Below are 22713 nucleotides of genomic sequence, written 5' to 3'. Positions count from 1 at the left end.
TAGAATCTTGTTCTAGGCTACATTTGACATCCGCTACTTCCAAATCTTGAATTCATGTTCTCATCGTTATTCCATAATCTTGAAGATTTTGTCATTTATAATCATTATTTCAAAATCATTACGATTTGAACGAAGCCAATTACATGCCTTTTCAATACACAAAACTAAACATGATCATGGAACTCATGTTGCCAAGAAAGGCTGGTGTAAATCCGAAGAAAAATAGAGGAAATTTTTGTATCCCTTGGGTAGAGTACAAAATTTCACCAACACCGTAACTATATGACTTGAAAGATTTGTGGAAGGCGTAAGATTGGAATTACAGATAAAATGAGAACCCAAAACATTCGTGCAAGTCTAGGCCCGTGCTGGTGGAGCCACGGAGAGAGGCTGCGCGAGCTTTACAAATCCTCTCACAAAAACTAATGATTTAGATAGTGCTATTCACATGTTCATTTTTACTTTAGACACGCTATTCTTAATTTTTGATCATCGGATCGAATGAATTGAAAAAAAATTAATGACAAAAATATAACAAGAGTGTGTGGAAGGTAAAAATAGTTATGTGAATAAAATTATCTTATATTTTTGGTGTGTCGTTGTGTCACCGAACACAAAGTGACCCTACAAAAATAATTAGAGCTATGATTTTTGAATTTTAGCTTAATTGGAACTTTAGTTTTTAAAATTTGTGAATAGTAGACTATGAACTTGTAATAATGTGATCAATGATCATTTTGACTAATTCTATTATAACACCCATCCATTTTTGCTCATTTAAGTCTTTTATTTTGGTTGCAAGTTTAACAGAATTAGCCAAAAAAAAAAAAAAAAATTATTGCTCTATATTATAACAAGTTCAGAAGTTAATATTTTCAGTGACCAAAACTCTAATTAGGCCAAAATTTAAGGGTACATTTTTTTGAAATTTTTTTTTTTTCGCTTAGTTAAAAAATATAAAAGCGAACGAACAAACGTAATAAACCTGTGCATTCATCATCATCTATCATCCACTGTCAAAGAAAGAATTCGGAGATTTCGATTGGTACAAAACCAAAAACCCTAATTTATAAAAAAAAATAAAAAAATAAACAGAAAAAAATGATGAAATGAGAGGAACATGGCTGGGGAACACGGAACGAGAACGCAACCATGGGGGACGTTAGAGGAGCTCTTACTCGTTTCCGCCGTGAACCGCCACGGCACCCAGAGTTGGGACTCCGTCGCCTTGGAGGTCGGGGGCCGATGCTCCGCCAAAGCGACGACGCTACTCACTGCTCTGAACTGTAGGGACAAGTTCGAGGACATCAAGCGACGGTTCGTATTGGGAGACGACGACGATTCGTCCGGGAGCCTGGGCGCGATGGTTGACAAGCTGCGAAGGCTGAGGGTTGAGGAGCTCCGACGCGAGGTCCGCCGTCGCGACGTTTCGATCGTGTAAATTTCGCTGCCCTTGCGAGAGATCTGAGTGTGAGGCGTCGTCGTTTTAATGGTCTTAGATCTGAGACTCTGGTTTTTTACAGGTCGTTGGAGTTGAAGGTGAAGAGGTTGGAGGAGGAGAGGGATCGCAGCTTGAAGGAGGACGCCGAGGCCACCAGTCCGAGCAAAGATCTCAAGCGCGGGGGAGAGGATCAACGGGATGGTTCGCCGGAGAACCTAGCCGGAAAAATGAACTCCGGCGAAGACTTCGGCTGGGACTTCAATTCCGACGAGCGTGAGAATCGATCCTTCAACGAGTCCAATTCGACGAGCCAAAGAGGCGCGGCGGAGAAACAGGCGGAGGGGAAAGAGGAGGAGCCCGGGCCGGAAGGAAACGAACCAGATCCGATGCGGGCTAAAATCCGGTCCGAACCGGATCGCGATTGCTCTGTTAACGGCAAAGTAGCAGACGATGACGACGAAGACAATCAAAACAACAAAAACGGCGATGATACAGCGAAGGCGAGTCAACTCGACGACTCGAGCGAGTTCTGGGAATCCGGTGGCGAGTCGAAGCGGGAGGGAAAAAGAGGTCGTCGTGGTGGTGCGGCGGCGTCGAGGCAGCAGAACAGCGACGTGCAGAGCTCGGCGAGCTTGTCGAAGAGGAAACCACGTCGTGGCGGCGGAGGAGAGGGAGGAGGAGGAGGGAGTAGGAGTAGGAGTAGGAGTAGGAGCTGCAGCGGCGAAGAGGCCGAGGGTGACGAAGTATCTCCCGCCACCAGCAAAGGGGTTAAGCAGCTCAAGCTGGTTAAATCTGAGCCGTTGATCAAGGTCCTCAAGATCATCCGGTCTCATCGGCTCGGCTCCGTATTCGAGCGGCGGCTTCGGAGCCAGGTATTGACAAATATTCCTAAACAAATTTTAACGTATATAATTTTAATTTTTAAAGTGAAAAATCTAAATTAAATAAATTATCCAAAAAGAATTTATAAAATCCGGAAAATAAGAACGAGACTTGACTGCTTAAGATTCAGCAGCACCTCGTACTGCCAATCAATTACGGCTGAACATGTGTTCAAGTTGTGAATTTTTTAATCACAACTTAAACACGTGTTCAGCCGTAATTGGTTAGCAGCAAGAGGTGTTGCTGAATCTTTGAGCAGCCATGTCTTTTCCGGAAAATAATTAAGATTTGAATAATGGGATTGGGAAAATAAAAAGAGGTCGTGGTTCATGGACGAAGGTGGTGAGGTCTGAGATTAGATTTAGATGTTTGGCTGTGGGCCAATTAGAACGTGACAAATAACGATGTCGAGGGTGTTTTGGTCATATGAGAATAAAATAGGGGTTATTTGGTACTTTAAAGAGTAAGATCGAGGCGGTTTGGGATGGTACGCTGTGCTGGTGAGGATGTTACCTAGCGTGCAGTGCATGAGCTTTACGGATAGGACAAAAACTTGGTCAAGATTTTATGGTCAAGGTTTTGATGAAGGGTTGGGTTACAACCATACGCCTTAGGTGGGGGTACTGTACACAGTTTGAAATTGTGAGAAATTTTTTAATGTGGCGAGAATACGGTTAAATATATTAAGTGTTTTAATATAAATAGTGGATACTTGACAAAAAAAATTTCTAACCAAATTTGGAACGGGGCCGTATTTCAGCACATAAAATTTCTCTAAAGTTAGGATTTAGAAGATCATTATTATTATTTTTTGACAAGTATAGTCTAAGCTACTCTATTTTATTAATGATACTTACCTCTAAGTAGTTTGAAAACTCAACGGCTTTATCATGTATATAAAAGTTTAATAAATTTTTATAACAGTTAGATTTTACATAAAATTTGTATTGCTAAGTGATATGTATTGTTATATCGTAACCTTAATTTTACCAAAAAAAAAAAAAAAAAAGAATCAAATTCGAATGCTTAGGAGATTATAAGTCGATCAATTGACCTGACCCAGATTTAAGAGATAAATCCACAACCCAATGGAAGCGTTACGAAAGTACCAATGAGGGCGTGTGGCAGGGGGTGTTGGACGCTTATTGGACCTGTTAGTTGTTTGAGCTTGTTTATTAGCTTTTTTTTTTAATTGCTTTATTTTTTAATCTCAATTTCCGAAGTTATTTATATTTTTTCCATTACATTTGTTTTATATTTTTCATTACGTTTATTGGTAGTAGTAAGTAGCAAGCCCATGATCTTTCACGTGGAGTTCAGGATTAGAACAACTTGTCTGGCATGAACCTCACTGCTACAGTAATATTCTATGCTAATAAAAAATATTTTTGTATTATTAATACAAAATTTCATATGATATTACTCGTGCCATATAAGTTCTCGTATACACACGCAAAGGAGTAAATGGTGGTCCATTTTAGAAAGTGCTCTAATTTGTCTCTTTCATAAACATTTAGGAGGGCATAAATGTAGTTGTTAGGGAGGCATCAATCTACTTCACTCATATATAACTTATACAAAAACACTATTCTTACCATGTATTTGTAATATTATTTGTATAATCTTTCTATTAGAAAATGATACAAATAAATTGTAAGTGTAACACGTCATGTTATGCATGTGAATCCAATAGAAGATGGATGTTACGTAAAAAGGAAAATGTGCGATCCATGTACTAAGAGTAGGTAGGTTAGACGTTACACGGTGCATTACCATATTTTCTTTATTATTAGTATAAAGTAATAATTTAAGACTTATTTTTGCTCACCACTTGGTAATGCTTATTATATGACCGTTTGATAAGTTTAAATTTTCAAATTTGTGTTTTTCTTTACTAGACATATCTCGCGGTTTAAAATCATCTAACAATGATGAACGGTGATTTGGTCAAGAAAAATAATTTCTAGCATTTGTGATGTTTTTTCGGTTTCTAGTTTGCCCTAAAAAAAAAGTTATGAGTACTAAATATTAATAAAAAAAAAGCCTACAATTTTTGTGCAGGAATCAGAAAGGTACAAAAGTTTGATTCGGCAACACATGGACCTACGTATGATTCAATCCAAGCTTAACAAAGGCGTCTACGCAGAAGATTGCATCCGCTTGTTCTTCCGTGACCTCCTCCTTCTTTTCAACAACGCCGTCGTCTTCTTCCGCAAGAACTCTCCAGAGCACAACGCAGCTCAAGAGCTCCGCTCCATTGTGCTAAAGGAAATGAACGACCAGCTCCCGAAACCACAATCCGCGACTGAAACCGAAAAATCGAACGTGCCCAAGATCGAAACCAAAGCTCAGAAGCTCGAGTCCCATGGCTCTGAGAAACCCATCAAGTCGTCCATTGTTGTGTGTGGAAAACTTGGTTCTGTCAATGCACTCTCTGATGCGAAGAATCGGAAGGGAGATAAGATCGAAGAGAAAGCAAAGGCGGCGAATGTGAGGAAGGCGGATGGTGCTGCATTTGTGAAGGTTGAGGACAAGGGGGTTAGGAAACGGAGGACGCAAGAAAGAGGCGGGCGGAGAGGCATGAGCACGAGGGGCAGGAATGCAGCGAACCCGACCAAGCGGCATGAGTATGGTGTCAATGAACTCAGTTCACATGACGGTTTGGACGCGTTGAAAGCGGAGAAGGAGAAGAAAGAAAACGGAAGGAAGAAGCAAGGCGCGGCGAGGTTCTTGAAGCGAATGAAGCAGACCTCGAGTACTGAAGTGAAGAAGGAGAATTCGGATGGTACCGAGGAGGATAGCGAGGAGAGCGAGGACGAGAAGAAGAAGAAGAAGAAGAAGCCGACGAGGGGTAGGATGAAGCTGGAGGTTGAGAGGAAGGAGAGGGTGACGCGGAGTTCAACGGAAAGCGGAGGGGGGAGGGGAGGGGGAAGGAGGAGTCAGGAGAGCAATGGGAGGGGAAGAAGAGGGGTTGGGAGGCCACCGAAGAGGCCGGAAACTTCAGCGGCTGGGGCGGGGAGCGGGAAGAGAGGGAGAGACAACGGGGAGGCGGATCAGGTGGGGAGTGCAGGGAGGCCGAGAAAGCGTACAAGGAGGTGAATGTGAACATTGCTGTAAGATGTAAATTATTTTTGGTGTGGTAGTTTGGGTTAATTTCTGGTCTTGTATTGTTGCTAATGCTAGGTTTTTACAGTCTTTTTATTACCTTTTTACCCGAGAGGTCAAAAGAATTACTAGAGAGGGACAGGGAGAGAGGGAGAGAGAGAGAGAGATTTGTAGTGAACTCGTACAATGTTTTGGGGCATATATTGTTCTTGTTTTTTAGTGTGGGCTTTTTTACTGCAATAAGAAATAAGCTGGGCCCAAAACCCCCGAAAACAAAGGAAGAAGTTAAAGATAATACAAAATAAATAGTATTGGACAGAGAAAGTGTAATGGATGCCCCAACCGTTAATGCACAATTGTTCGTGGATCTAGTCGGGAATGAACGCTTCTCTGCTCGCCAAGGCGAGAGAAAACGTTACCCTAGGGGCCAAGCGGAAATTATTACTCCTATGAAAACTAAGGAGATTAGTCAAATCATATAGTATTAACAATTTTCTTCCTCGATAGTTTGATAAGTTATGGGACTTTTTTTTGGGTTAAACGTGTAACATATACTACATTTAGTTTAGTGTAAATTCGTCTGACAAATTATGTTATCAAACTTTCAAATGAGAATTATTGAAACATGTTTTTAGATGATGATTGATAGTTTGACGGGGACAAAAAAAAAAAAAAAAAAAAACCTGTTACATTAAAGAGATTTTAAAAATTCTGTTCTACAACTTTAGTTATGGTACATCTGAAATTTTGTGTTCGATTTTCTCGCTCTAATTCACTCGTATCTAAAGAAGGACATCCCTAACCGTAAATAAAAGATAAAATAAAAGAGCTGCTCAACTGATACTTTGTATTTCTTCTTTGATTGGATCATTGAAGACGGAGGTAGAGCAGTCCTGTTTGCGAGGGACCATGAAAGAGTTACTGAGGCTTGCATCTTCTGTGCAATTTTTACTGTCACCCTCAGCGTGTGAATGGCTGCTGCTTCCAACTTCTCCCCTTCGGTTTGAGACTTGGACTTGGTCTTGGGGTTGCTTGTTAATCTTCATCCTATGTTTAATTAATCAAGTGGAACAAGGGTGAAAAAAGTAATTACGCATCATGAAAAAAAAAAAAAAAAGAGTAAAATTCAGGTGTAAATGAGGATATTTTCTGTCTCTATTTGTCATTCGTTGCCTAAATAATGAGATACAAATACGAGATTATATCCCCATTTACATGTCAAAATCTTGTCAAGAAAAATTTGGGTATAACTAGGGATATATTTCGTATCTATCTCACTCATGATATTTATGTGAGGCTAGTAGTTGAATGCATAGACGTAAATATATTCCTAGTTACGTGTAAGAGTCTCGACAGACTTACGTCACCGAACTAGAAAAACTTGAATGTAATAAAAGAATATTTCAGTTTCTGTCTCACTTGTCACATGAATGGTGAGAGACAAAGGCAAAAATATACTCCCGATAACATTTAGAATCTCACACGATTTACTTCATCAAAACAAGGAAAAAGAATAAAAAACTTGATAAATAAATTAAAAAAAGTGTATAACACTCTTACCTTCGCTTAACCTTTCTCTGCACCAGATAGAGCTTAAACTGAACATTGTCTAGGAATTGGAAATATGCATATCTCCATGTCCTCTTGAGAAGCAAAGGGCAGCAGAATCCCAAGAACCCTACAACGAAACCGAGCACAACGGATAACCCAATCCATAGACTTTGATCCTCGTCGTCGTCCAAATCCTGGCTGTTCTTATTCTCTCCATCATTCCCATTACTTGACAAGCACTTCGGAAGTGGAGGGCCGCAAAGTTTTGGATTCCCTTCGAATGCAGAGGCGTTGAAGCTTTGTAGCTGCGTGCCGGTCGGTATTGATCCTTCAAGACTATTGTACGAGACATTGAAAGAATTCAAGAAACTAAGGCTTGCCAATGACAATGGGATCTTTCCGGAAAAATGGTTCATGGAAAGGTCTAATTCCTCCAAGTTCTTGAGGTTGGATATTTGCTCTGGGATTTCGCCCAAAAAGTTGTTCATGTTAAGATCCAGCGTTTGTAGCAGCTGCAGCTGGCCTATCTCAATGGGAATTCTCCCACTAATGCTGTTGTTCCTCATGTCGATCACGCGAGGAAAGTAAGACAACTTGTACTGCAGAAATGTTCTGTTGGTTGAGGTGTAGATAGGCAGTTCGAGAACATCATCGTCTGCTTGAGGAGAAGTTTCTTCGGATAACAACATGGGAAGTGTACAGAGTTCCCTTGGAAATTCACCCGAAATTCGATTGGCTCCCAATCCTAAAACAAAGAGCCTTGGAAGAGCCCCCAACCAACGAGGAATCGATCCAGTGATTCTGTTAAAATTCAGAATCAAGACCCCTAGCTTCTTGAGCTTCAAAAACCATTGAGGTATTTCACCGTTGAGCTGACAGTTACTCAAATCTAGCATTTGAAGATTTTGGAACCCGTCGAAATTAGCCATTGCTTCATCACTTGGAATTTTCTCTCCATAAAATGTTGTCGAAAGGATGAGTACCTTGAGACTTTTGCAGCGCATTAGTATCTTCATTGCCCCCGTGATGTTTGTCAATCGGCTGTAGCTGAGGGAGAGGAAGGACAAGGATTCGAGTGTAAGAATCTCGGGTTGTATCTGTCCCTCTAGATTGTTTTTGCTCACTCGAATTGCTTTCAGGGACTTGCATGAGTAAAGGCTTGTTGGCAAGAAACCGGTGAAGTTGTTATGGCCAAGATCAAGTATTGTTAGTTTAGCAAGATTGGAGAAATTAAGGGTTGAGATGTTTCCTTCAAAAAGGTTGATTCCGAGATTCAGTTTGATAAGGTTTGTGCAGTTCAGCAAAGATGGGGGCAGAGAGCCTTTTAGACTGTTAAATTGAAGGAAGATGTGTTGTAATTTGGACAGCTTACCGATGTTTACAGGGAGAAAACCGCTCAATCCATTGGACTGGAGGTCAAGGAATGCAAGGTTGGTGAGGTTGACAATTCTTTCGCTTATGGCACCCTGTAGCGAATTGCGAGGCAACGCAATTTCTTTAAGTGTGGTAGCATTGTAGATGTCATCTGGAAGTAGTCCCGAGAGGTTGTTGTAACCAGCTCGAAACACCTGTAGTTTGGAACACGCGCCTAGTCCGCGAGAAATATTGCCACTGAATTCATTGAGGGAGAAATCGAATAGTCTAATCGAGGGAGACAAATGAAGACAAATAGAGGACGGGATGGACCCCGAGAAGATGTTGTTCGTGACGTTGAAACTAGTCATATTCGAAGCATGTCCAAAGAATAAGGATGGAATTTCTCCATGGAAGTGATTGCTGGACAAATCAACAATCTGTACAATACTTGGAAGCTGAGAAAGTGAGAGCCCTCCAGAGAGAAGGTTATAGCTCAAATCGAGGATCTCAATTCGATTCAAGGACAAGAAGAATCCAGCTTCGAGTGAACCATAAAGTGAGTTGTGGGAGAGATTGAGGTGTGTGAGATGCGTGAGATTTCCAAGTGATGAGGGAGAAATAATACCCCCATTGAGGCCTTTGGATGGTAACTGCAATCGTGTGATCCAACGGTCCTGATTACAAGTGATGCCTTCCCACTGGCAACAATCAACTGAATCAGTAGTCCAGTTCAATGGAGGAGAAGACAGAGAGCGAGAGAAGGTCGTGAGTGCGTTGCGTTCGCTTGGATCGCAAGCATCATTCGTAGATATAATGGAATTGAATATGAGGATGAAGAGGATGAAGGGGAAGCCATGAGAGATTGAATGATCCATCTTAGGTTAAGATTCTCACAGGTTTGTTTATATATAATACGCATATAGACGTAAACATATAATGACTCGTTTAAATGTGCTTTTAAAATAACTGAAAGCGCTTTTAGTGAAAATGTTTTTAAAATCAATCATAAGTAAAAATGCAAGTAAATCTTGGGAAAAACACTTAACGTGCTTCCTGGAAGAAGCAAAAAGCACTTAAAATGTTTTTAGAATCTAAAAATATTTTTTCTAAAAGCGTTTTCAGTCATTTATCCAAAAGAGCCATAGGTCAAATGTGCACCATTTTGTGCAGTATATACATCTTTTGGAAGCCATGACAGTTACATATGAACATTGTTAAGTTGCAACTTGCAAGCTTTTCAATGGATCAATAAGTAATATTTGTCTGCAATTTGTCAATATCTTTGAGGGAAGGGATCCGGAGCGGATCCCTTCCTCCTAATCTACCAAATTAGGGGATCCGGACTATTGAAATTTGATTCAACATCTACAAACAAGGGTCCACCTTAAAAGTTATAATAATTTTCGTCGTTGGATCAAATTTTAATGGTTTGGATTCCCTAATTTAGTGAATTAGAAGGAAAGGATCCGAAGAGGATTTCTTTCTATCTTCATGGTAAAGATTCTTTTATGTGTTAGTCTCTGGATTTGAAGAGATTTGGTTTGGTTTGGTTTTGACTTTAGTAGTAAACAACAAACAAAAGACTTCAAAGAGTCGCACTTCCAGGGAATTAAATAATTTTGCATGTTGATTAAATTAACAAAGGGAAGAATGTAATTAGGTAATGGTTTGAATTCTTGTGCTCATTGTCTGAATTTCTCAGTCTTTCTCTGGATTTGAAGAGATTTGGTTTGGTTTGGTTTTGACTTTAGTAGTAAACAACAAACAAAAGACTTCAAAGCGTCGCACTTCCAGGGAATTAAATAATTTTGCATGTTGATTAAATTAACAAGGGGAAGAATGTAATTAGGTAATGGTTTGAATTCTTGTGCTCATTGTCTGAATTTCTCAGTCTTTGCTTTATAGAGACTTGAGTGAAATGGGACGTCACTAACAATGGAGGGTCTAATCATGGGTGGCTGCACTTTTAAATTTTAATCACTTTGACAATTTTTAGATGCAATCAAGTTAAGGAAATTCAACCAAATAGGATAGTTGTATGGTTAAATATAGAGAGACTTTAGGTGAGGTCCTTAGTTATTAATATTCTTTGACTGAAATTTTGTTGGTTTTTAATTTTTGATCGAAGTTCCTGAAATTAATGTGATAATTTATTTCTATGTATGTTACTATATTTTTTAAATTAAAAATTGAAATTTATAGTTGTTTATTTTAATGAGATTTTAAATTAAAAAAATCATAATTTGTGAGATTAAAAATATTAGAATATAAATATACTATTGTGTGTGTGTGTGTATACATGGGTACATTCATCAAAATTAACCAAAAAATTATTGTACCAAAACATGGGTACATTCTTCAAAATCACAAAAAAAAAAGAAAAAAAAAAGAAGAAGAGATATTAAGCTTAATAACATTAGTAAATTTCTTCGATTAAACTTGACATGGATACTGTCACATCCCGGCCTGGGGCGGATCACTCCACGGGCTCGCTCCACCACCGTAGCATGATATTGTCCGTTTTGGGCTTACCATTCCCTCACGATTTTGTTTTTGGGAACTCATGAGCAACTTCCCAGTGGATCACCCATCATGGGATTGCTCTAGCCCCATTCTCACTTAACTTCGGAGTTCCTATGGAACCCGAAGCTAGTGAGCTCCCAAAAGGCCTCATGCTAGGTAGGGATGAAAATATACATATAAGGATCACTCCCCTGGACGATGTGGGATGTCACAGATACATTCTCAAATCAAAGAAAAAAGAATGTACCCATATAAGTTTAAAAATGGATTAGAAAAAAAGTTGAATAGATTTTATATAAAAAAATGGTACATTTTATATATAACAAATTGGTATATTTAAGAATGAATACATTTTAGGATTAAAAATTTTAAAAAATTACATGAATGGGTACATATAAGATTAAAAAATTGAAAACATTTTTTAAAAAAGCTAATGGGTACAAACTTATTCTATTCTATTTATTTATTTTGGAAATGTTTTGAATTGAAAATTAGTTAGGAGTTTAACAAAGGTGTGAGTATTAAAATTCTAAATCAATTATTAATTTTTATTTTAAAAAATTATGTAACTGACATGTAAATTCATTATTACATTAATGCTAGAGACTTGTATCAAAATCTAAAAAAGTCAATAAACATTAGTAACTGGGAAACAGATACTAATTTTTCCTTAAATATAAGAAGTAGAAGCGAGAGGCTCATTAATTAATTAATTTAGTGAATTTTTCATGATTTAACAACGTGAAAGTACTGTTACATGAAGGGGAAGGTTACTTGCTCGATTTTCTTCTTTAAAATTTGAACATCTCTCGTATAAAAAGAAATAATACAATTACGCGTATTAATTACATAATATAACACGATGTAGACCTATAATCCGTGAACTTATTTCATGACTATATTTTTTTTCTTTGTCTAGACTTTGAAATTACAAATCTATAATAATCAAAATGGAGAACGCTTTGAAACCGCACTGACATCACATGCCACTTACGTAAGTTTGATTTTTCTTCTCTTATCAGTTATCAGATTGGACTCAATGGTTTACTTAAGTCATGATCAAGGTAAACTTGTTACACCCGCCCCTGCTTATAAGTATAATTCTATAATTTTCCCTAAAAATTTATAGAATTATCACTTTAGTCTTCAATCTTTCACCCTAATCAAGATCTGGAAATTTAAATTTTTATCCTATCCCTAGGCTACCACGTGGTAGCACCCTAACTCCCTTCCCTTTTTCTCTTTTGTCCCCCCCACCTGCCGTGACACCCTTTCTTTCTTTTCTTCTTTTTCTTTTGTTTTGTCTGCACTCTTTCCTCTCTCTTTCGAAACCCTCCCATTTCTCTCCATCTTCTACATCGTGACAGTGCACACACACACCCACAGTTGCACCAGCTCAGGGAGAGTCACCAACGTCGCCATTAAACCGCATCTCTCTCTCTCCCCTACTCGCGTCGCCGGGAGGACACCGAGCACCTCCGGCGAGTTTCGTTGTTTTCCGGTTGGGTAAGCCTTGTTTCTTCCCTTTTATTCATGTTAGACGTTGCCTAGATGTGTTTACTGAGTTTGGGTTCATTAATTCCAAGGTTTTGGAGTGTTTTTGGCACGGGCGGAGGCACACCCAACTCCGGCGAGTTTCGTGGTTTCCGAGGGTTTTTCCGGCCACCACAGGCCGTTTTACGGCGAACCAAAGGTATAAAACTACTCCTCTCGTCTAGTGCTTCATTTTGGTACCTAGATCGGGGTCTCGTTTGCGTGTTTAAAGTTGGCCGGAGCTGTGAAAGCTCTGGCGTTCTCCTCCGGTGCACCCAGGCCTTCAGGCCGTTTCCACCCCCCACGGGCCTTAGGCCTGTTTTGGTCTTCAGCCCAAAACCCTAACCCTTTCCATTTTTATTTTTATTTTTGTTTCTTTAAAAACCCAAAGGCCTTAGGGCCATGTTAGCAAAACCCAATACCCTTTGTAATTGGGCCTTTGGGCCGTGTGTTTCCAAACCCAAACCCAGCCACCTAAAAACCTAAACCCATTTTTCCTAACCCAAACCCTAAAGCCCAAACCCGTTGACCCTGACCCGTGACCCTGACCCGTTGACCGTTGATTGGGTCAACGGTAGCGTTGACTTTTGACTTTGACCAGTCAACGTTGACTTTGACCGTTGACTTTTTGGGTTTTCGTGCGGGACCCCTCCTAGGCTAATTTCGACGTTCTAAACCCGTTTCCGATGTCCGTTTTCCCAAATTCAATCGTTTGAGTAGAGTTTGACTGAAAGTACCAATTATGTGTTTAGGTGCGATTCTTAGCAGTGATTCCGTTATTCCCGGTTGGTACGGCTTGCACCATCGGTGTACGGTGAGTGGACCCCTTCTAAAAATGCATGTTTTGATAGTATAAATGCATACATGAAAAGCATGATTTGATGATTATGTTTTATGAACGTTTTACGAGATAACATGCTTACTGAGGCTAGTTTGAATGATTACTATTTTTCCTATAACCGATGTTCTTATATAATATCTGATGGATGACGATATGATATTTAGAACATGTTTAGAACACCTCTTTATAGTATAGATGATGGATGACTTTATACTATGAAGTTGATTTTCAATATATATATGTTCACTGGTTTTGTACTTACCTAGTGGTCATTTCCGCTACGGGACGTAGGGATAGATCCGGTCCATCCCGGGCGACGGTTGGGTGTTGGCATAGGGCCTGGAGTGTGTTTTCCTCTGATTGTCTGCTCAGAGACGGGGAGCCGGCATGGGGCCTGAAGTGTATTTTCATCTGACGGTCTGCTCATAGACGGGGAGCCGGCATGGGGCCTGAAGAGTTATATCGGACATTCACTAGTGCTTAGTATTTTATGCAAATTATGATTTGAGGCATTGCACAGCATGCTAGGGTTCGGAAAACCTATATTTATCATTATATTTGTGTTTTCATAAAATCTGGGGGTTAATATGTTGATAACTGTTTTATTATATATATATCAACTTGGTTCACTTATGTTTGTTTTGCGCCCCCTTTAGGATCTATGAACGAGGAATACGACCTGAGCTACGAGGCATTCCCCTACCAGTGATATTGTGTTATATTCGCTCCGTTTCGCCATCTATTGTAATAGCACTTCTCTATCTTAGTTTTTCTTGTACTCTGTGATAGACTTATGCTCTGGACGTATTGTGTATTTACCTAATTTCAATACTTAGAAGTTGAACTTTTATTTGTGTTTTTAGCCTTTATTGCGTACTTTAGATTATTTCTCAGTTTTTGTTTAAATTAAATGGCTTTCGTCACCCTTCGGGTGTCGGCCAACACGTGACCATCTCGATGTCCCTAGGACCTCGGGGTCAGGGCGTGTCAGATTGGTATCAGAGCATGGTTAGTTCAGAGCATACTTAGGATTTCATTCCACCATTTGGTAGTCATAATTTCCACTGCATTCTTAATCTCTAGTTATTCTGAATCTTTTTTGCTTTTTTCAGAATTATGGACCCCACTGGTGGGAATGTGCCTCGTCGAACCCGTTCTGGTGTAGGGGGAGGAATCCAACAATTGACTAATGCCATACAGAATGCTTTTACTGGTGGTAATAGATCGAATCGCACTTACATTGAGATTGCTCGTAGTCATGGTATTTCGGACCTTCATGCAGTTGGGGCTTGTCCGGAAGCTGAGGAATGGTTAGAACAGGTGGAGGACACTCTAGAGAGTATGAGATGCCCACTAGGTGAATGGGTGGATACTGCAACTTATTTTCTAAAAGAGTATGCTAGGCGTTGGTGGAAATCAGTGAAGAATTCTCGTCCACCTAATGATCCAATGAATTGGGTTGAATTCCGGAGGAATTTCAGCGATTATTTCCTGAGTCCCAGTTATCAGTTGAGGATGAGACAACAATTCCTGGAGTTTCGCCAAGGCGATCTGAGTATCACGGAGGTAGACAGTATTTTTCGGCGCCTGTCAAGACATCATGCATGGACTTATGGAAACCCGGGTGAAATGATGGTCCAGTTACTGATTTGCTTGAATCCTGAATATCGTGAACTAGTGGTAGCAATAAGGCACATGAGTTACGAGGAGATGATTGAGACTTGCTTGAGAATTGAACAGTCTAGGTGGGAGACTCAGCATCAGGTGCAGGCGCAGGCGCAAGCACCGTTACAGTTTCAGGGACCCCCAAGATATCAAGACTGACCTCGGTATTAGAACCAGATGGGTCGTGGGTTTCGATCTCGGAGCGTGAGAGAAGCTGTTAGTTCATCTAATTATGCTGGCCCTCGACTTTCTCATTCCTTCAAACGTCAAGGCCAGGGTTCAGGTTCTTCTAGTGAAGGCTCAGGCAATGAATCTGGAAGACGATTCTTCAGTCACTTCTGATCACCAATCACGTGTCACAGGTGTGAAGGCACGGGACATATTGCCAAGTATTGGCCATCTGAATGACCTGCCGAGAGTTATGCATCTGCGCCGAGTTATAGTGGAGGGAGTAACCCAAGCTCCAGTTATGGCGGCAATTATACTCGAAGTGACAGTGGGAGTGGAAGCCAAAATACTCAATTTTCCACTCAGAGACAGCCACAACAGTTTAGTACAGCTTTAGGTAGCCGTTCTTAAGGAAATCGAGCAGGCCATAACAACCGAGGTTTTAGGACATCAGTTTCATGGACGTATCAACGCCATGACTCAGCAGGAGGCTGATCAGGACCCTCAAGTTATTACTGGTACGTTACTTATTTGTGGTAATTGGGCGAGAGTCCTAATCGATCCAGGCGCTACTTTTTCACTTGTGTCTTCCTTATTTGCACCGAATCTAAATTCACAACCTACACCGCTTGGCTATGATATGCTTGTACAAATGCCGCATGGAGATCTGTTTTGTGCACAGTGGGAGTATAGAGGTTGCCCGGTAGTGGTGGAAGGGGAAACAATGGAGGCTAACCTGGTTCCTTTCAATCTGGTGGAGTTTGATGTTATCTTGGGAATGGATTGGCTCTCCAGGCATCGTGCTTATGTCGCGTGTTGGGAGAAATCTGTGACGTTCAATCGGCCTGGACGACCGTCGATCACATTTCAGGGTGAGCGATGAATCCTTCCTAATAGTATTATTTTTGCTATCCGCGCCTCTAAGTTGTTGGCTAAGGGATGTGTAGGGTTTCTAGCCCACGTAGTGACAAGGGGTAAACCTTCGTTGAGTCCTAAAGATGTACCAGTGGTAAAGAAATTCATCGATGTTTTTCCGGAAAATCTCCCAGGGTTGCCACCTACGAGGGAAATTGAATTCACCATCGATTTACTTCCAGGTACAGACCCTATTTCGTTACCACCTTATCGAATGGCACCAGCAGAGTTGAGGGAATTGAAGCTTCAACTTCAGGAGTTAGTGGATAAAGGTTATATCCAACCCAGCATGTCTCCTTGGGGTGCTCCTGTTCTTTTTGTTAAAAAGAAGGATAGTTCGATGAGACTTTGCATCGACTATCGGTAGTTGAACCGGGTGACGGTGAAGAATCGTTATCCTCTGCCTCGGATCGATGATCTGTTTGACCAGCTGAAAGGCGCTCAGGTGTTTTCTAAGATCGATCTTCGTTCAGGTTATCATCAGCTGCTAATTCGAGAGGAAGATGTACCGAAGACTACTTTCCGTACTAGGTATAGACACTTTGAATTTCGTGTCATGCCTTTCGGATTGACGAATGCTCCTGCAGCGTTCATGGATTTGATGAACAGAATCTTCAAACCATATCTGGACCGGTTTGTGATTGTGTTCATCAATGACATTCTGATTTATTCCAAAAGTGTTGACGAGCACATGAAACATTTAAGGTTGGTGCTGGAAAGGTTGAGAAGTCAGCAGCTGTATGCTAAATTCACCAAGTGTCAGTTTTGGCTTAACCAGATCAGCTTTCTTGGACATGTGGTATCTGCTGAAGGAAGTAGTGTAAATCCTCAGAAGGTGTCAGCAATAACTACATGGGAGCAACCAAGGAATGCTACAGAGGTGAAGAGCTTCCTAGGTCTGGCTGGTTATTACCGACATTTTGTGCAGGGTTTCTCAGCAATTGCCTTGCCTTTGAGTAAGTTGACCCGGAAGGAGGTTGAGTTTAAGTGGGATGAAGATTGTGAGCGGAGTTTTCAGGAGTTGAAATGACGTCTCACTCAAGCTCCCGTTCTTGTTCTTCCAGACGATAGCGGTGAGTTTGAAATCTACACGGATGCATCTAGTTCAGGTTTGGGTTGTGTACTGATGCAGCATGAGAGAATCATTGCTTATGCTTCCAGACAGCTCAAGACCCACGAGAGAAACTACCCTACTCATGATTTGGAACTCGGTGCAGTTGTGTTCGCTCTGAAGATCTGGAGACATTATTTGTACGGTGAGAAGTGCCGCATCTTCACCGATCATAAGAGCCTCAATTATATCTTTACGCAGAAAGACTTGAATTTACGGCAGAGAAGGTGGATGGAGCTCATCAGTGACTATAACTGCACGATCGAATATCATCCCGGACATGCCAATGTAGTAGCGGATGCACTCAGTTGGAAATATCATGGAAAACTTACATCCCTTAGAGCTATCCATGTTCCGCTACTATTTTCTCTTCGAGAAACGGGCGTTGTAGTGAACGCGGGTGATCAGGGAGCTTGGTTGGCACACTTCCAAGTTAGGCCTGTTTTGGTGGACATGGTTATAGAAGCTCAGAAACTTGATCCGGAGTGTGCTGTCATAAAAGGTTTGATTTCATAGGGAAAAAGGAAAGAATTTAGTATTCGGAAGGATGGAGCCTTAATGCTGGGAAACAGGTTGTACGTGCCTCAGGATAACGAAACGGTGAAAAAGGAGATTCTAGATGAAGCACACCTTTCAGCATATGCCATGCATCCAGGAAGCACCAAATTATATCGCACTATCTGTCCGTTCTATAAGTGGGTTGGAATGAAGCGGGATGTGGCGGATTATGTGAGTAGATGCATCATTTGCCAGCAGGTAAAGGCCGAGAGGTAAAGGCCTGGAGGACTAATGCAAAATCTTCCGATACCAGCTTGGAAGTGGGAAGACATCACCATGGATTTTGTGTATGGGTTGCCGAGAACACAGGCGAGATTGGACGGTATTTGGGTGATTGTGGATCGACTCACTAAGATCGCTCATTTCTTGCCAGTTCGACAGACTTATTCACTGGAGAAGTTATCGAAGTTGTTCATCGATAATATTGTCAGACTTCATGGTGTACCCGTATCCATTGTTTCAGACAGAGATCCCAGATTTACTTCCAGGTTTTGGAAAGCCTTTAATACTGCTATGGGTACTCAGTTGCTATTCAGCACTGCTTATCATCCATAGATCGATGGTCAGTCTGAGCGGACAATTCAGACATTGGAGGACATGTTGAGAGTGTCTGTCCTCCAGTGGAAGGGTAATTGGGATAGCTTTCTATCGTTGGCTGAGTTTGCATACAATAACAGCTATCATTCGAGCATCGGTATGACACCTTTTGAAGCTTTGTATGGAAAAGTGTGTCAAACGCCGTTGTGTTAGACAGAGGTCGGCGAACGGGTGTTAGTGATTAAAAGAAATCTAAAGACAGTGCAGGATCGACAGAAGAGCATTGCGGACAAACATTCCAGGGATCGTGAGTATAAGGTTGGGGATTTTGTGTTTTTGAAGTTGTCTCCCTGGAAATGGGTTGTTCGTTTTGGTAAGCGAGGAAAGCTGAGTCCTCGATATGTCGGTCCTTATCAGATTACTGAGAGAATTGGTGCAGTTGCCTACCATTTGGAGCTACCACCGGAGTTGTCGATGATTCACAACGTTTTCCATGTTTCTATGCTTCGAAAATATGTACCAGATCCCTCACATATCATTCAATTGGAGCCGCTGGAGATAAATCAGGACGTTAGCTACGTGGAAGAACCCGTGGCTATCCTTGATCGGCAGGATAAGGTGTTGAGGAACAAGGTCATTTCGTTAGTGAAAGTTCTCTGGAGGAACTACGCTGTTGAAGAAATGACTTGGGAAACGGAGGATTTGATGAGAAATCAGTATCCGTTTTTATTTACTTAAGGTTGTAAATTTCGAGGACGAAATTTCTATAAGGGGGGTAGATTGTTACACCCGCCCCTGCTTATAAGTATAATTATGTAATTTTCCTTAAAAATTTATCGAATTATCACTTTAGTCCTCAATCTTTCACCCCAATCAAGATCTGAAAATTTAAATTTTTATCATATCCCTAGGCTGCCACGTGGTAGCACCCCAACTCCCTTCCCTTTTTCTCTTTTGTCCCCCCTACCTGCCGTGACACCCTTTCTTTCTTTTCTTATTTTTCTTTTGTTTTGTCTGCACTTTTTCCTCTCTCTTTCGAAACCCTCCAATTTCTCTCCCTCTTCTACACCGTGACAGTGCACACACACACCCACAGTTGCACTAGCTCAGGGAGAGTCACCAACGTCGCCATTAAACTGCATCTCTCTCTCTCTCTCCCCTGCTCGCGTCGCCGGGAGGACACCGAGCACCTCCGGCAAGTTTCGTCGTTTTCCGGTTGGGTAAGCCTTGTTTCTTCCCTTTTATTCATGTTAAACGTTGCCTAGATGTGTTTACTGAGTTTGGGTTCATTAATTCCAAGGTTTTGGAGTGTTTTTGGCACGGGTGGAGGCACACCCAACTCTGGCGAGTTTCGTGGTTTCCGAGGGTTTTTTCGGCCACCACATGCCGTTTTACGACGAACCAAGGGTATAAAACTACTCCTCTCGTCTAGTGCTTCATTTTGGTACCTAGATCGGGGTCTCGTTTGTGTGTTTAAAGTTGGCCGGAGCTGTGAAAGCTCCGGCGTTCTCCTCCGGTGCACCCAGGCCTTCAAGCCGTTTCCACCCCCCACGGGCCTTAGGCCTGTTTTGGTCTTCGGCCCAAAACCCTAACCCTTTCCATTTTTATTTTTATTTTTGTTTCTTTAAAAACCCAAAGGCCTTAGGGCCATGTTAGCAAAACCCAATACCCTTTGTAATTGGGCTTTTGGGCCGTGTGTTTCCAAACCCAAACCCAGCCACCTAAAAACCTAAACCCATTTTTCCTAACCTAAACCCTAAAGCCCAAACCCATTGACCTTGACCCGTTGACCGTTGACTGGGTCAACGGTCAGCGTTGACTTTTGACTTTGACCAATCAACGGTCAACGTTGACTTTGACCGTTGACTTTTTGGGTTTTCGTGCGGGACCCCACCTAGGCTAATTTTGACGTTCTAAACCTGTTTCCGATGTCCGTTTTCCCAAATTCAATCGTTTGAGTAGAGTTTGACTGAAAGTACCAATTATGTGTTTAGGTGCGATTCTTAGCAGTGATTCCGTTATTCCCGGTTGGTACGGCTTGCACCATCGGTGTACAGTGAGTGGACCCCTTCTAAAAATGAATGTTTTGATAGTATAAATGCATACATGAAAAGCATGATTTGATGATTATGTTTTATGAACGTTTTACGAGATAACATGTTTACTGAGGCTAGTTTGAATGATTACTATTTTTCCTATAACCGATGTTCTTATATAATATCTGATGGATGACGATATGATATTTAGAACATGTTTAGAACACCTCTTTATAGTATAGATGATGGATGTCTTTATACTATGAAGTTGATTTTCAATATATGTATGTTCACTGGTTTTGTACTTACCTAGTGGTCCTTTCTGCTACGGGAAGTAGGGATAGATCCGGTTCGTCCCGGGCGACGGTTGGGTGTTGGCATAGGGCCTGGAGTGTGTTTTCCTCTGACTGTCTGCTCAAAGACGGGGAGCCAGCATGGGGCCTGAAGTGTATTTTCCTCTGACGGTCTGCTCAGAGATGGGGAGCCGGTATGGGGCCTGAAGAGTTATATCGGACATTCACTAGTGCTTAGTATTTTATGCAAATTATGATTTGAGGCATTGCACAGCATGCTAGGGTTCGGAAAACCTATATTTATCATTATATTTGTGTTTTCATAAAATATGGGGGTTAGTACGTTGATAACTGTTTTAGTATATATATATATATATCAACTTGGTCCACTTATGTTTGTTTTGCGCCCCCTTCAGGACCTATGAACGAGGAATACGACCTGAGCTACGAGGCATTCCCCTACCAGTGATATTGTGTTATATTCGCTCCGTTTCGCCATCTATTGTAATAGCACTTCTCTATCTTAGTTCTGCTTGTACTTTGTGATAGACTTATGCTCTGGACGTGTTGTGTATTTACCTAATTTCAATACTTAGAAGTTGAACTTTTATTTGTGTTTTTAGCCTTTATTGCGCACTTTAGATTATTTCTCAGTTTTTGTTTAAATTAAATGGCTTTCGTCACCCTTCGGGTGTCGGCCAGCACGTGACCATCTCGATGTCCCTAGGACCTCGGGGTCTGGGCGTGTCAAAACTAATGGAGCATTTTGTTTATCATTTTTGCTGGGTAAGATGTTTTATAATATGTTACAGTTACACTTATGCAGAGTACGAAAAACAGCAGTACCTGTTGTGAATAAGTTCCATGTTAATGGGAAGAGGGATCTTGCATGGATTTATAAGTAAATTGGGCTACTCCCTGTATGGCCCCTTGATTTTATGATGGAACCTCTACTTCTTCATGATATTAAAGCAAGTTGTCTCACATGTGAAATTAAACGGTCACATGTGCTCCACGCCACCCTGTTGTGTTGTCCACTTGTTAGGCTTGAAAATTCGCTACACATGAGGAAGCATGTTGAGAATAAGTCTCACATTAATGAAAGAAGGGACCTTGCATGGTGTACCTCAATTTCTTCAATACCTTGAGACATCATCAAATGTAAACCAAGACATTTGTTTGCCAACAAATTTAATAGAAGAAATTGTTATGTTTTTGTAGCAACATGTTTCTTCCAGAATGTGCCATACTACGTATGTTCAGGGGCGGATCTATATAGGGACCGGGGTGGTCCCAGGACCTCTGAACATCAAAGAAATGCTTATGAAGAATCTCAGAGGACCACCCTAAACCCTAGGCCATGAAGGACTCGATAGGATAAATTATAGTAAATTAATAGGATAACATAGTAGATATAAGAGCCACCATTCCCTGGGTTTTAGTCGCTGGAAAGCTTGAGTTGCAGAATCGACAAAATGAAGAAGAAGGGTTGTGCTTTTGCACCCTGCTTTTTGACATTGTCGTTTTGCATTCTTTCTATCCCTTTTTCTAATTTGGACCCACCATCTTCTATTTAAATTTTTTTTTCTACCCCAATTTTCCGTTACCCTTTTTATTTTTTGGAAAAGGAGGAAATTCTGTAATCGATTTCTGACTGCACGATGTATGATAAACGGACACGATTACGAGATTCCTCGGATCCCCGAGAAAAGGATTTGGCGAGGATCCTTTATGTTTTTTCTATCCCTTGCAGAAATATTGAATGCTAAATTTGTTTTTTAACCTTTTAAATTACTAGTATGACTTCACCTCTTAATTATTAATATCTCAAAAGAAAGAACATCGTTCAAGTAAATAGTATCTTAGGCAAAAAAAAAAAAAAAAAAAAAAACTCTTTAATTTATGTTCTCAAGAAAGACCCTTCAAGATATTACATGTCAAGAAAAATTGACACTGAAAATTTTAGCAAGACTTTTAATCTCCAAAGAACAAAACAAGGCCTGGGGGTGGCAATTCTAACCGTTAAACTCGATAACCATGGACAACCGTCCGAATGGATTGGATTTGGATATGAAAATTCGGGTATGGTATGGATATGGGGAAAAACCGTGAACTTTATTTGGTTATGGTTTTGGATATGGTTATAGGGGTCCCCAATCCATATCCGTCTCCAAATCCGACCCGAATATATTGTGTGT

The 22713-nt window shown here is 40.9% G+C and overlaps 3 protein-coding genes across 3 annotated transcripts; 2 read left to right on the top strand and 1 right to left on the bottom strand.

Moving 5' to 3' along the window:
* Positions 1-987: 987 nt before the first annotated feature.
* LOC137715711 (uncharacterized) lies at positions 988-5647 on the top strand. The gene is made up of 3 exons (XM_068455052.2): positions 988-1437; positions 1524-2313; positions 4385-5647. Exons 1-3 carry the CDS (start codon positions 1121-1123, stop codon positions 5420-5422), a joined length of 2145 nt encoding a protein of 714 aa, XP_068311153.2. The 5' UTR covers positions 988-1120; the 3' UTR covers positions 5423-5647.
* Positions 5648-6099: 452 nt separating this feature from the next.
* LOC137714114 (receptor-like protein 3) lies at positions 6100-9210 on the bottom strand. Its single transcript, XM_068453400.2, has 2 exons — positions 6989-9210; positions 6100-6475 (listed from the first exon to the last, which is right to left on the bottom strand). Exons 1-2 carry the CDS (start codon positions 9208-9210, stop codon positions 6262-6264), a joined length of 2436 nt encoding a protein of 811 aa, XP_068309501.2. The 3' UTR covers positions 6100-6261.
* A 9036-nt stretch (positions 9211-18246) lies between these two features.
* On the top strand, positions 18247-18924 carry LOC148698296 (uncharacterized). The gene is made up of 2 exons (XM_088690421.1): positions 18247-18343; positions 18404-18924. Exons 1-2 carry the CDS (start codon positions 18247-18249, stop codon positions 18922-18924), a joined length of 618 nt encoding a protein of 205 aa, XP_088546547.1.
* Positions 18925-22713: the final 3789 nt, after the last annotated feature.

This window comes from Pyrus communis, chromosome 3 (genome assembly GCF_041283825.1).
Source record: "Pyrus communis isolate YQ-2024b chromosome 3, ASM4128382v1, whole genome shotgun sequence".
NCBI classification, from domain to species: Eukaryota; Viridiplantae; Streptophyta; class Magnoliopsida; order Rosales; family Rosaceae; genus Pyrus; species Pyrus communis.
The sequence above is the reverse complement of the archived record's forward strand: the minus strand, read 5'-3'. Positions and strand labels throughout refer to the sequence as shown.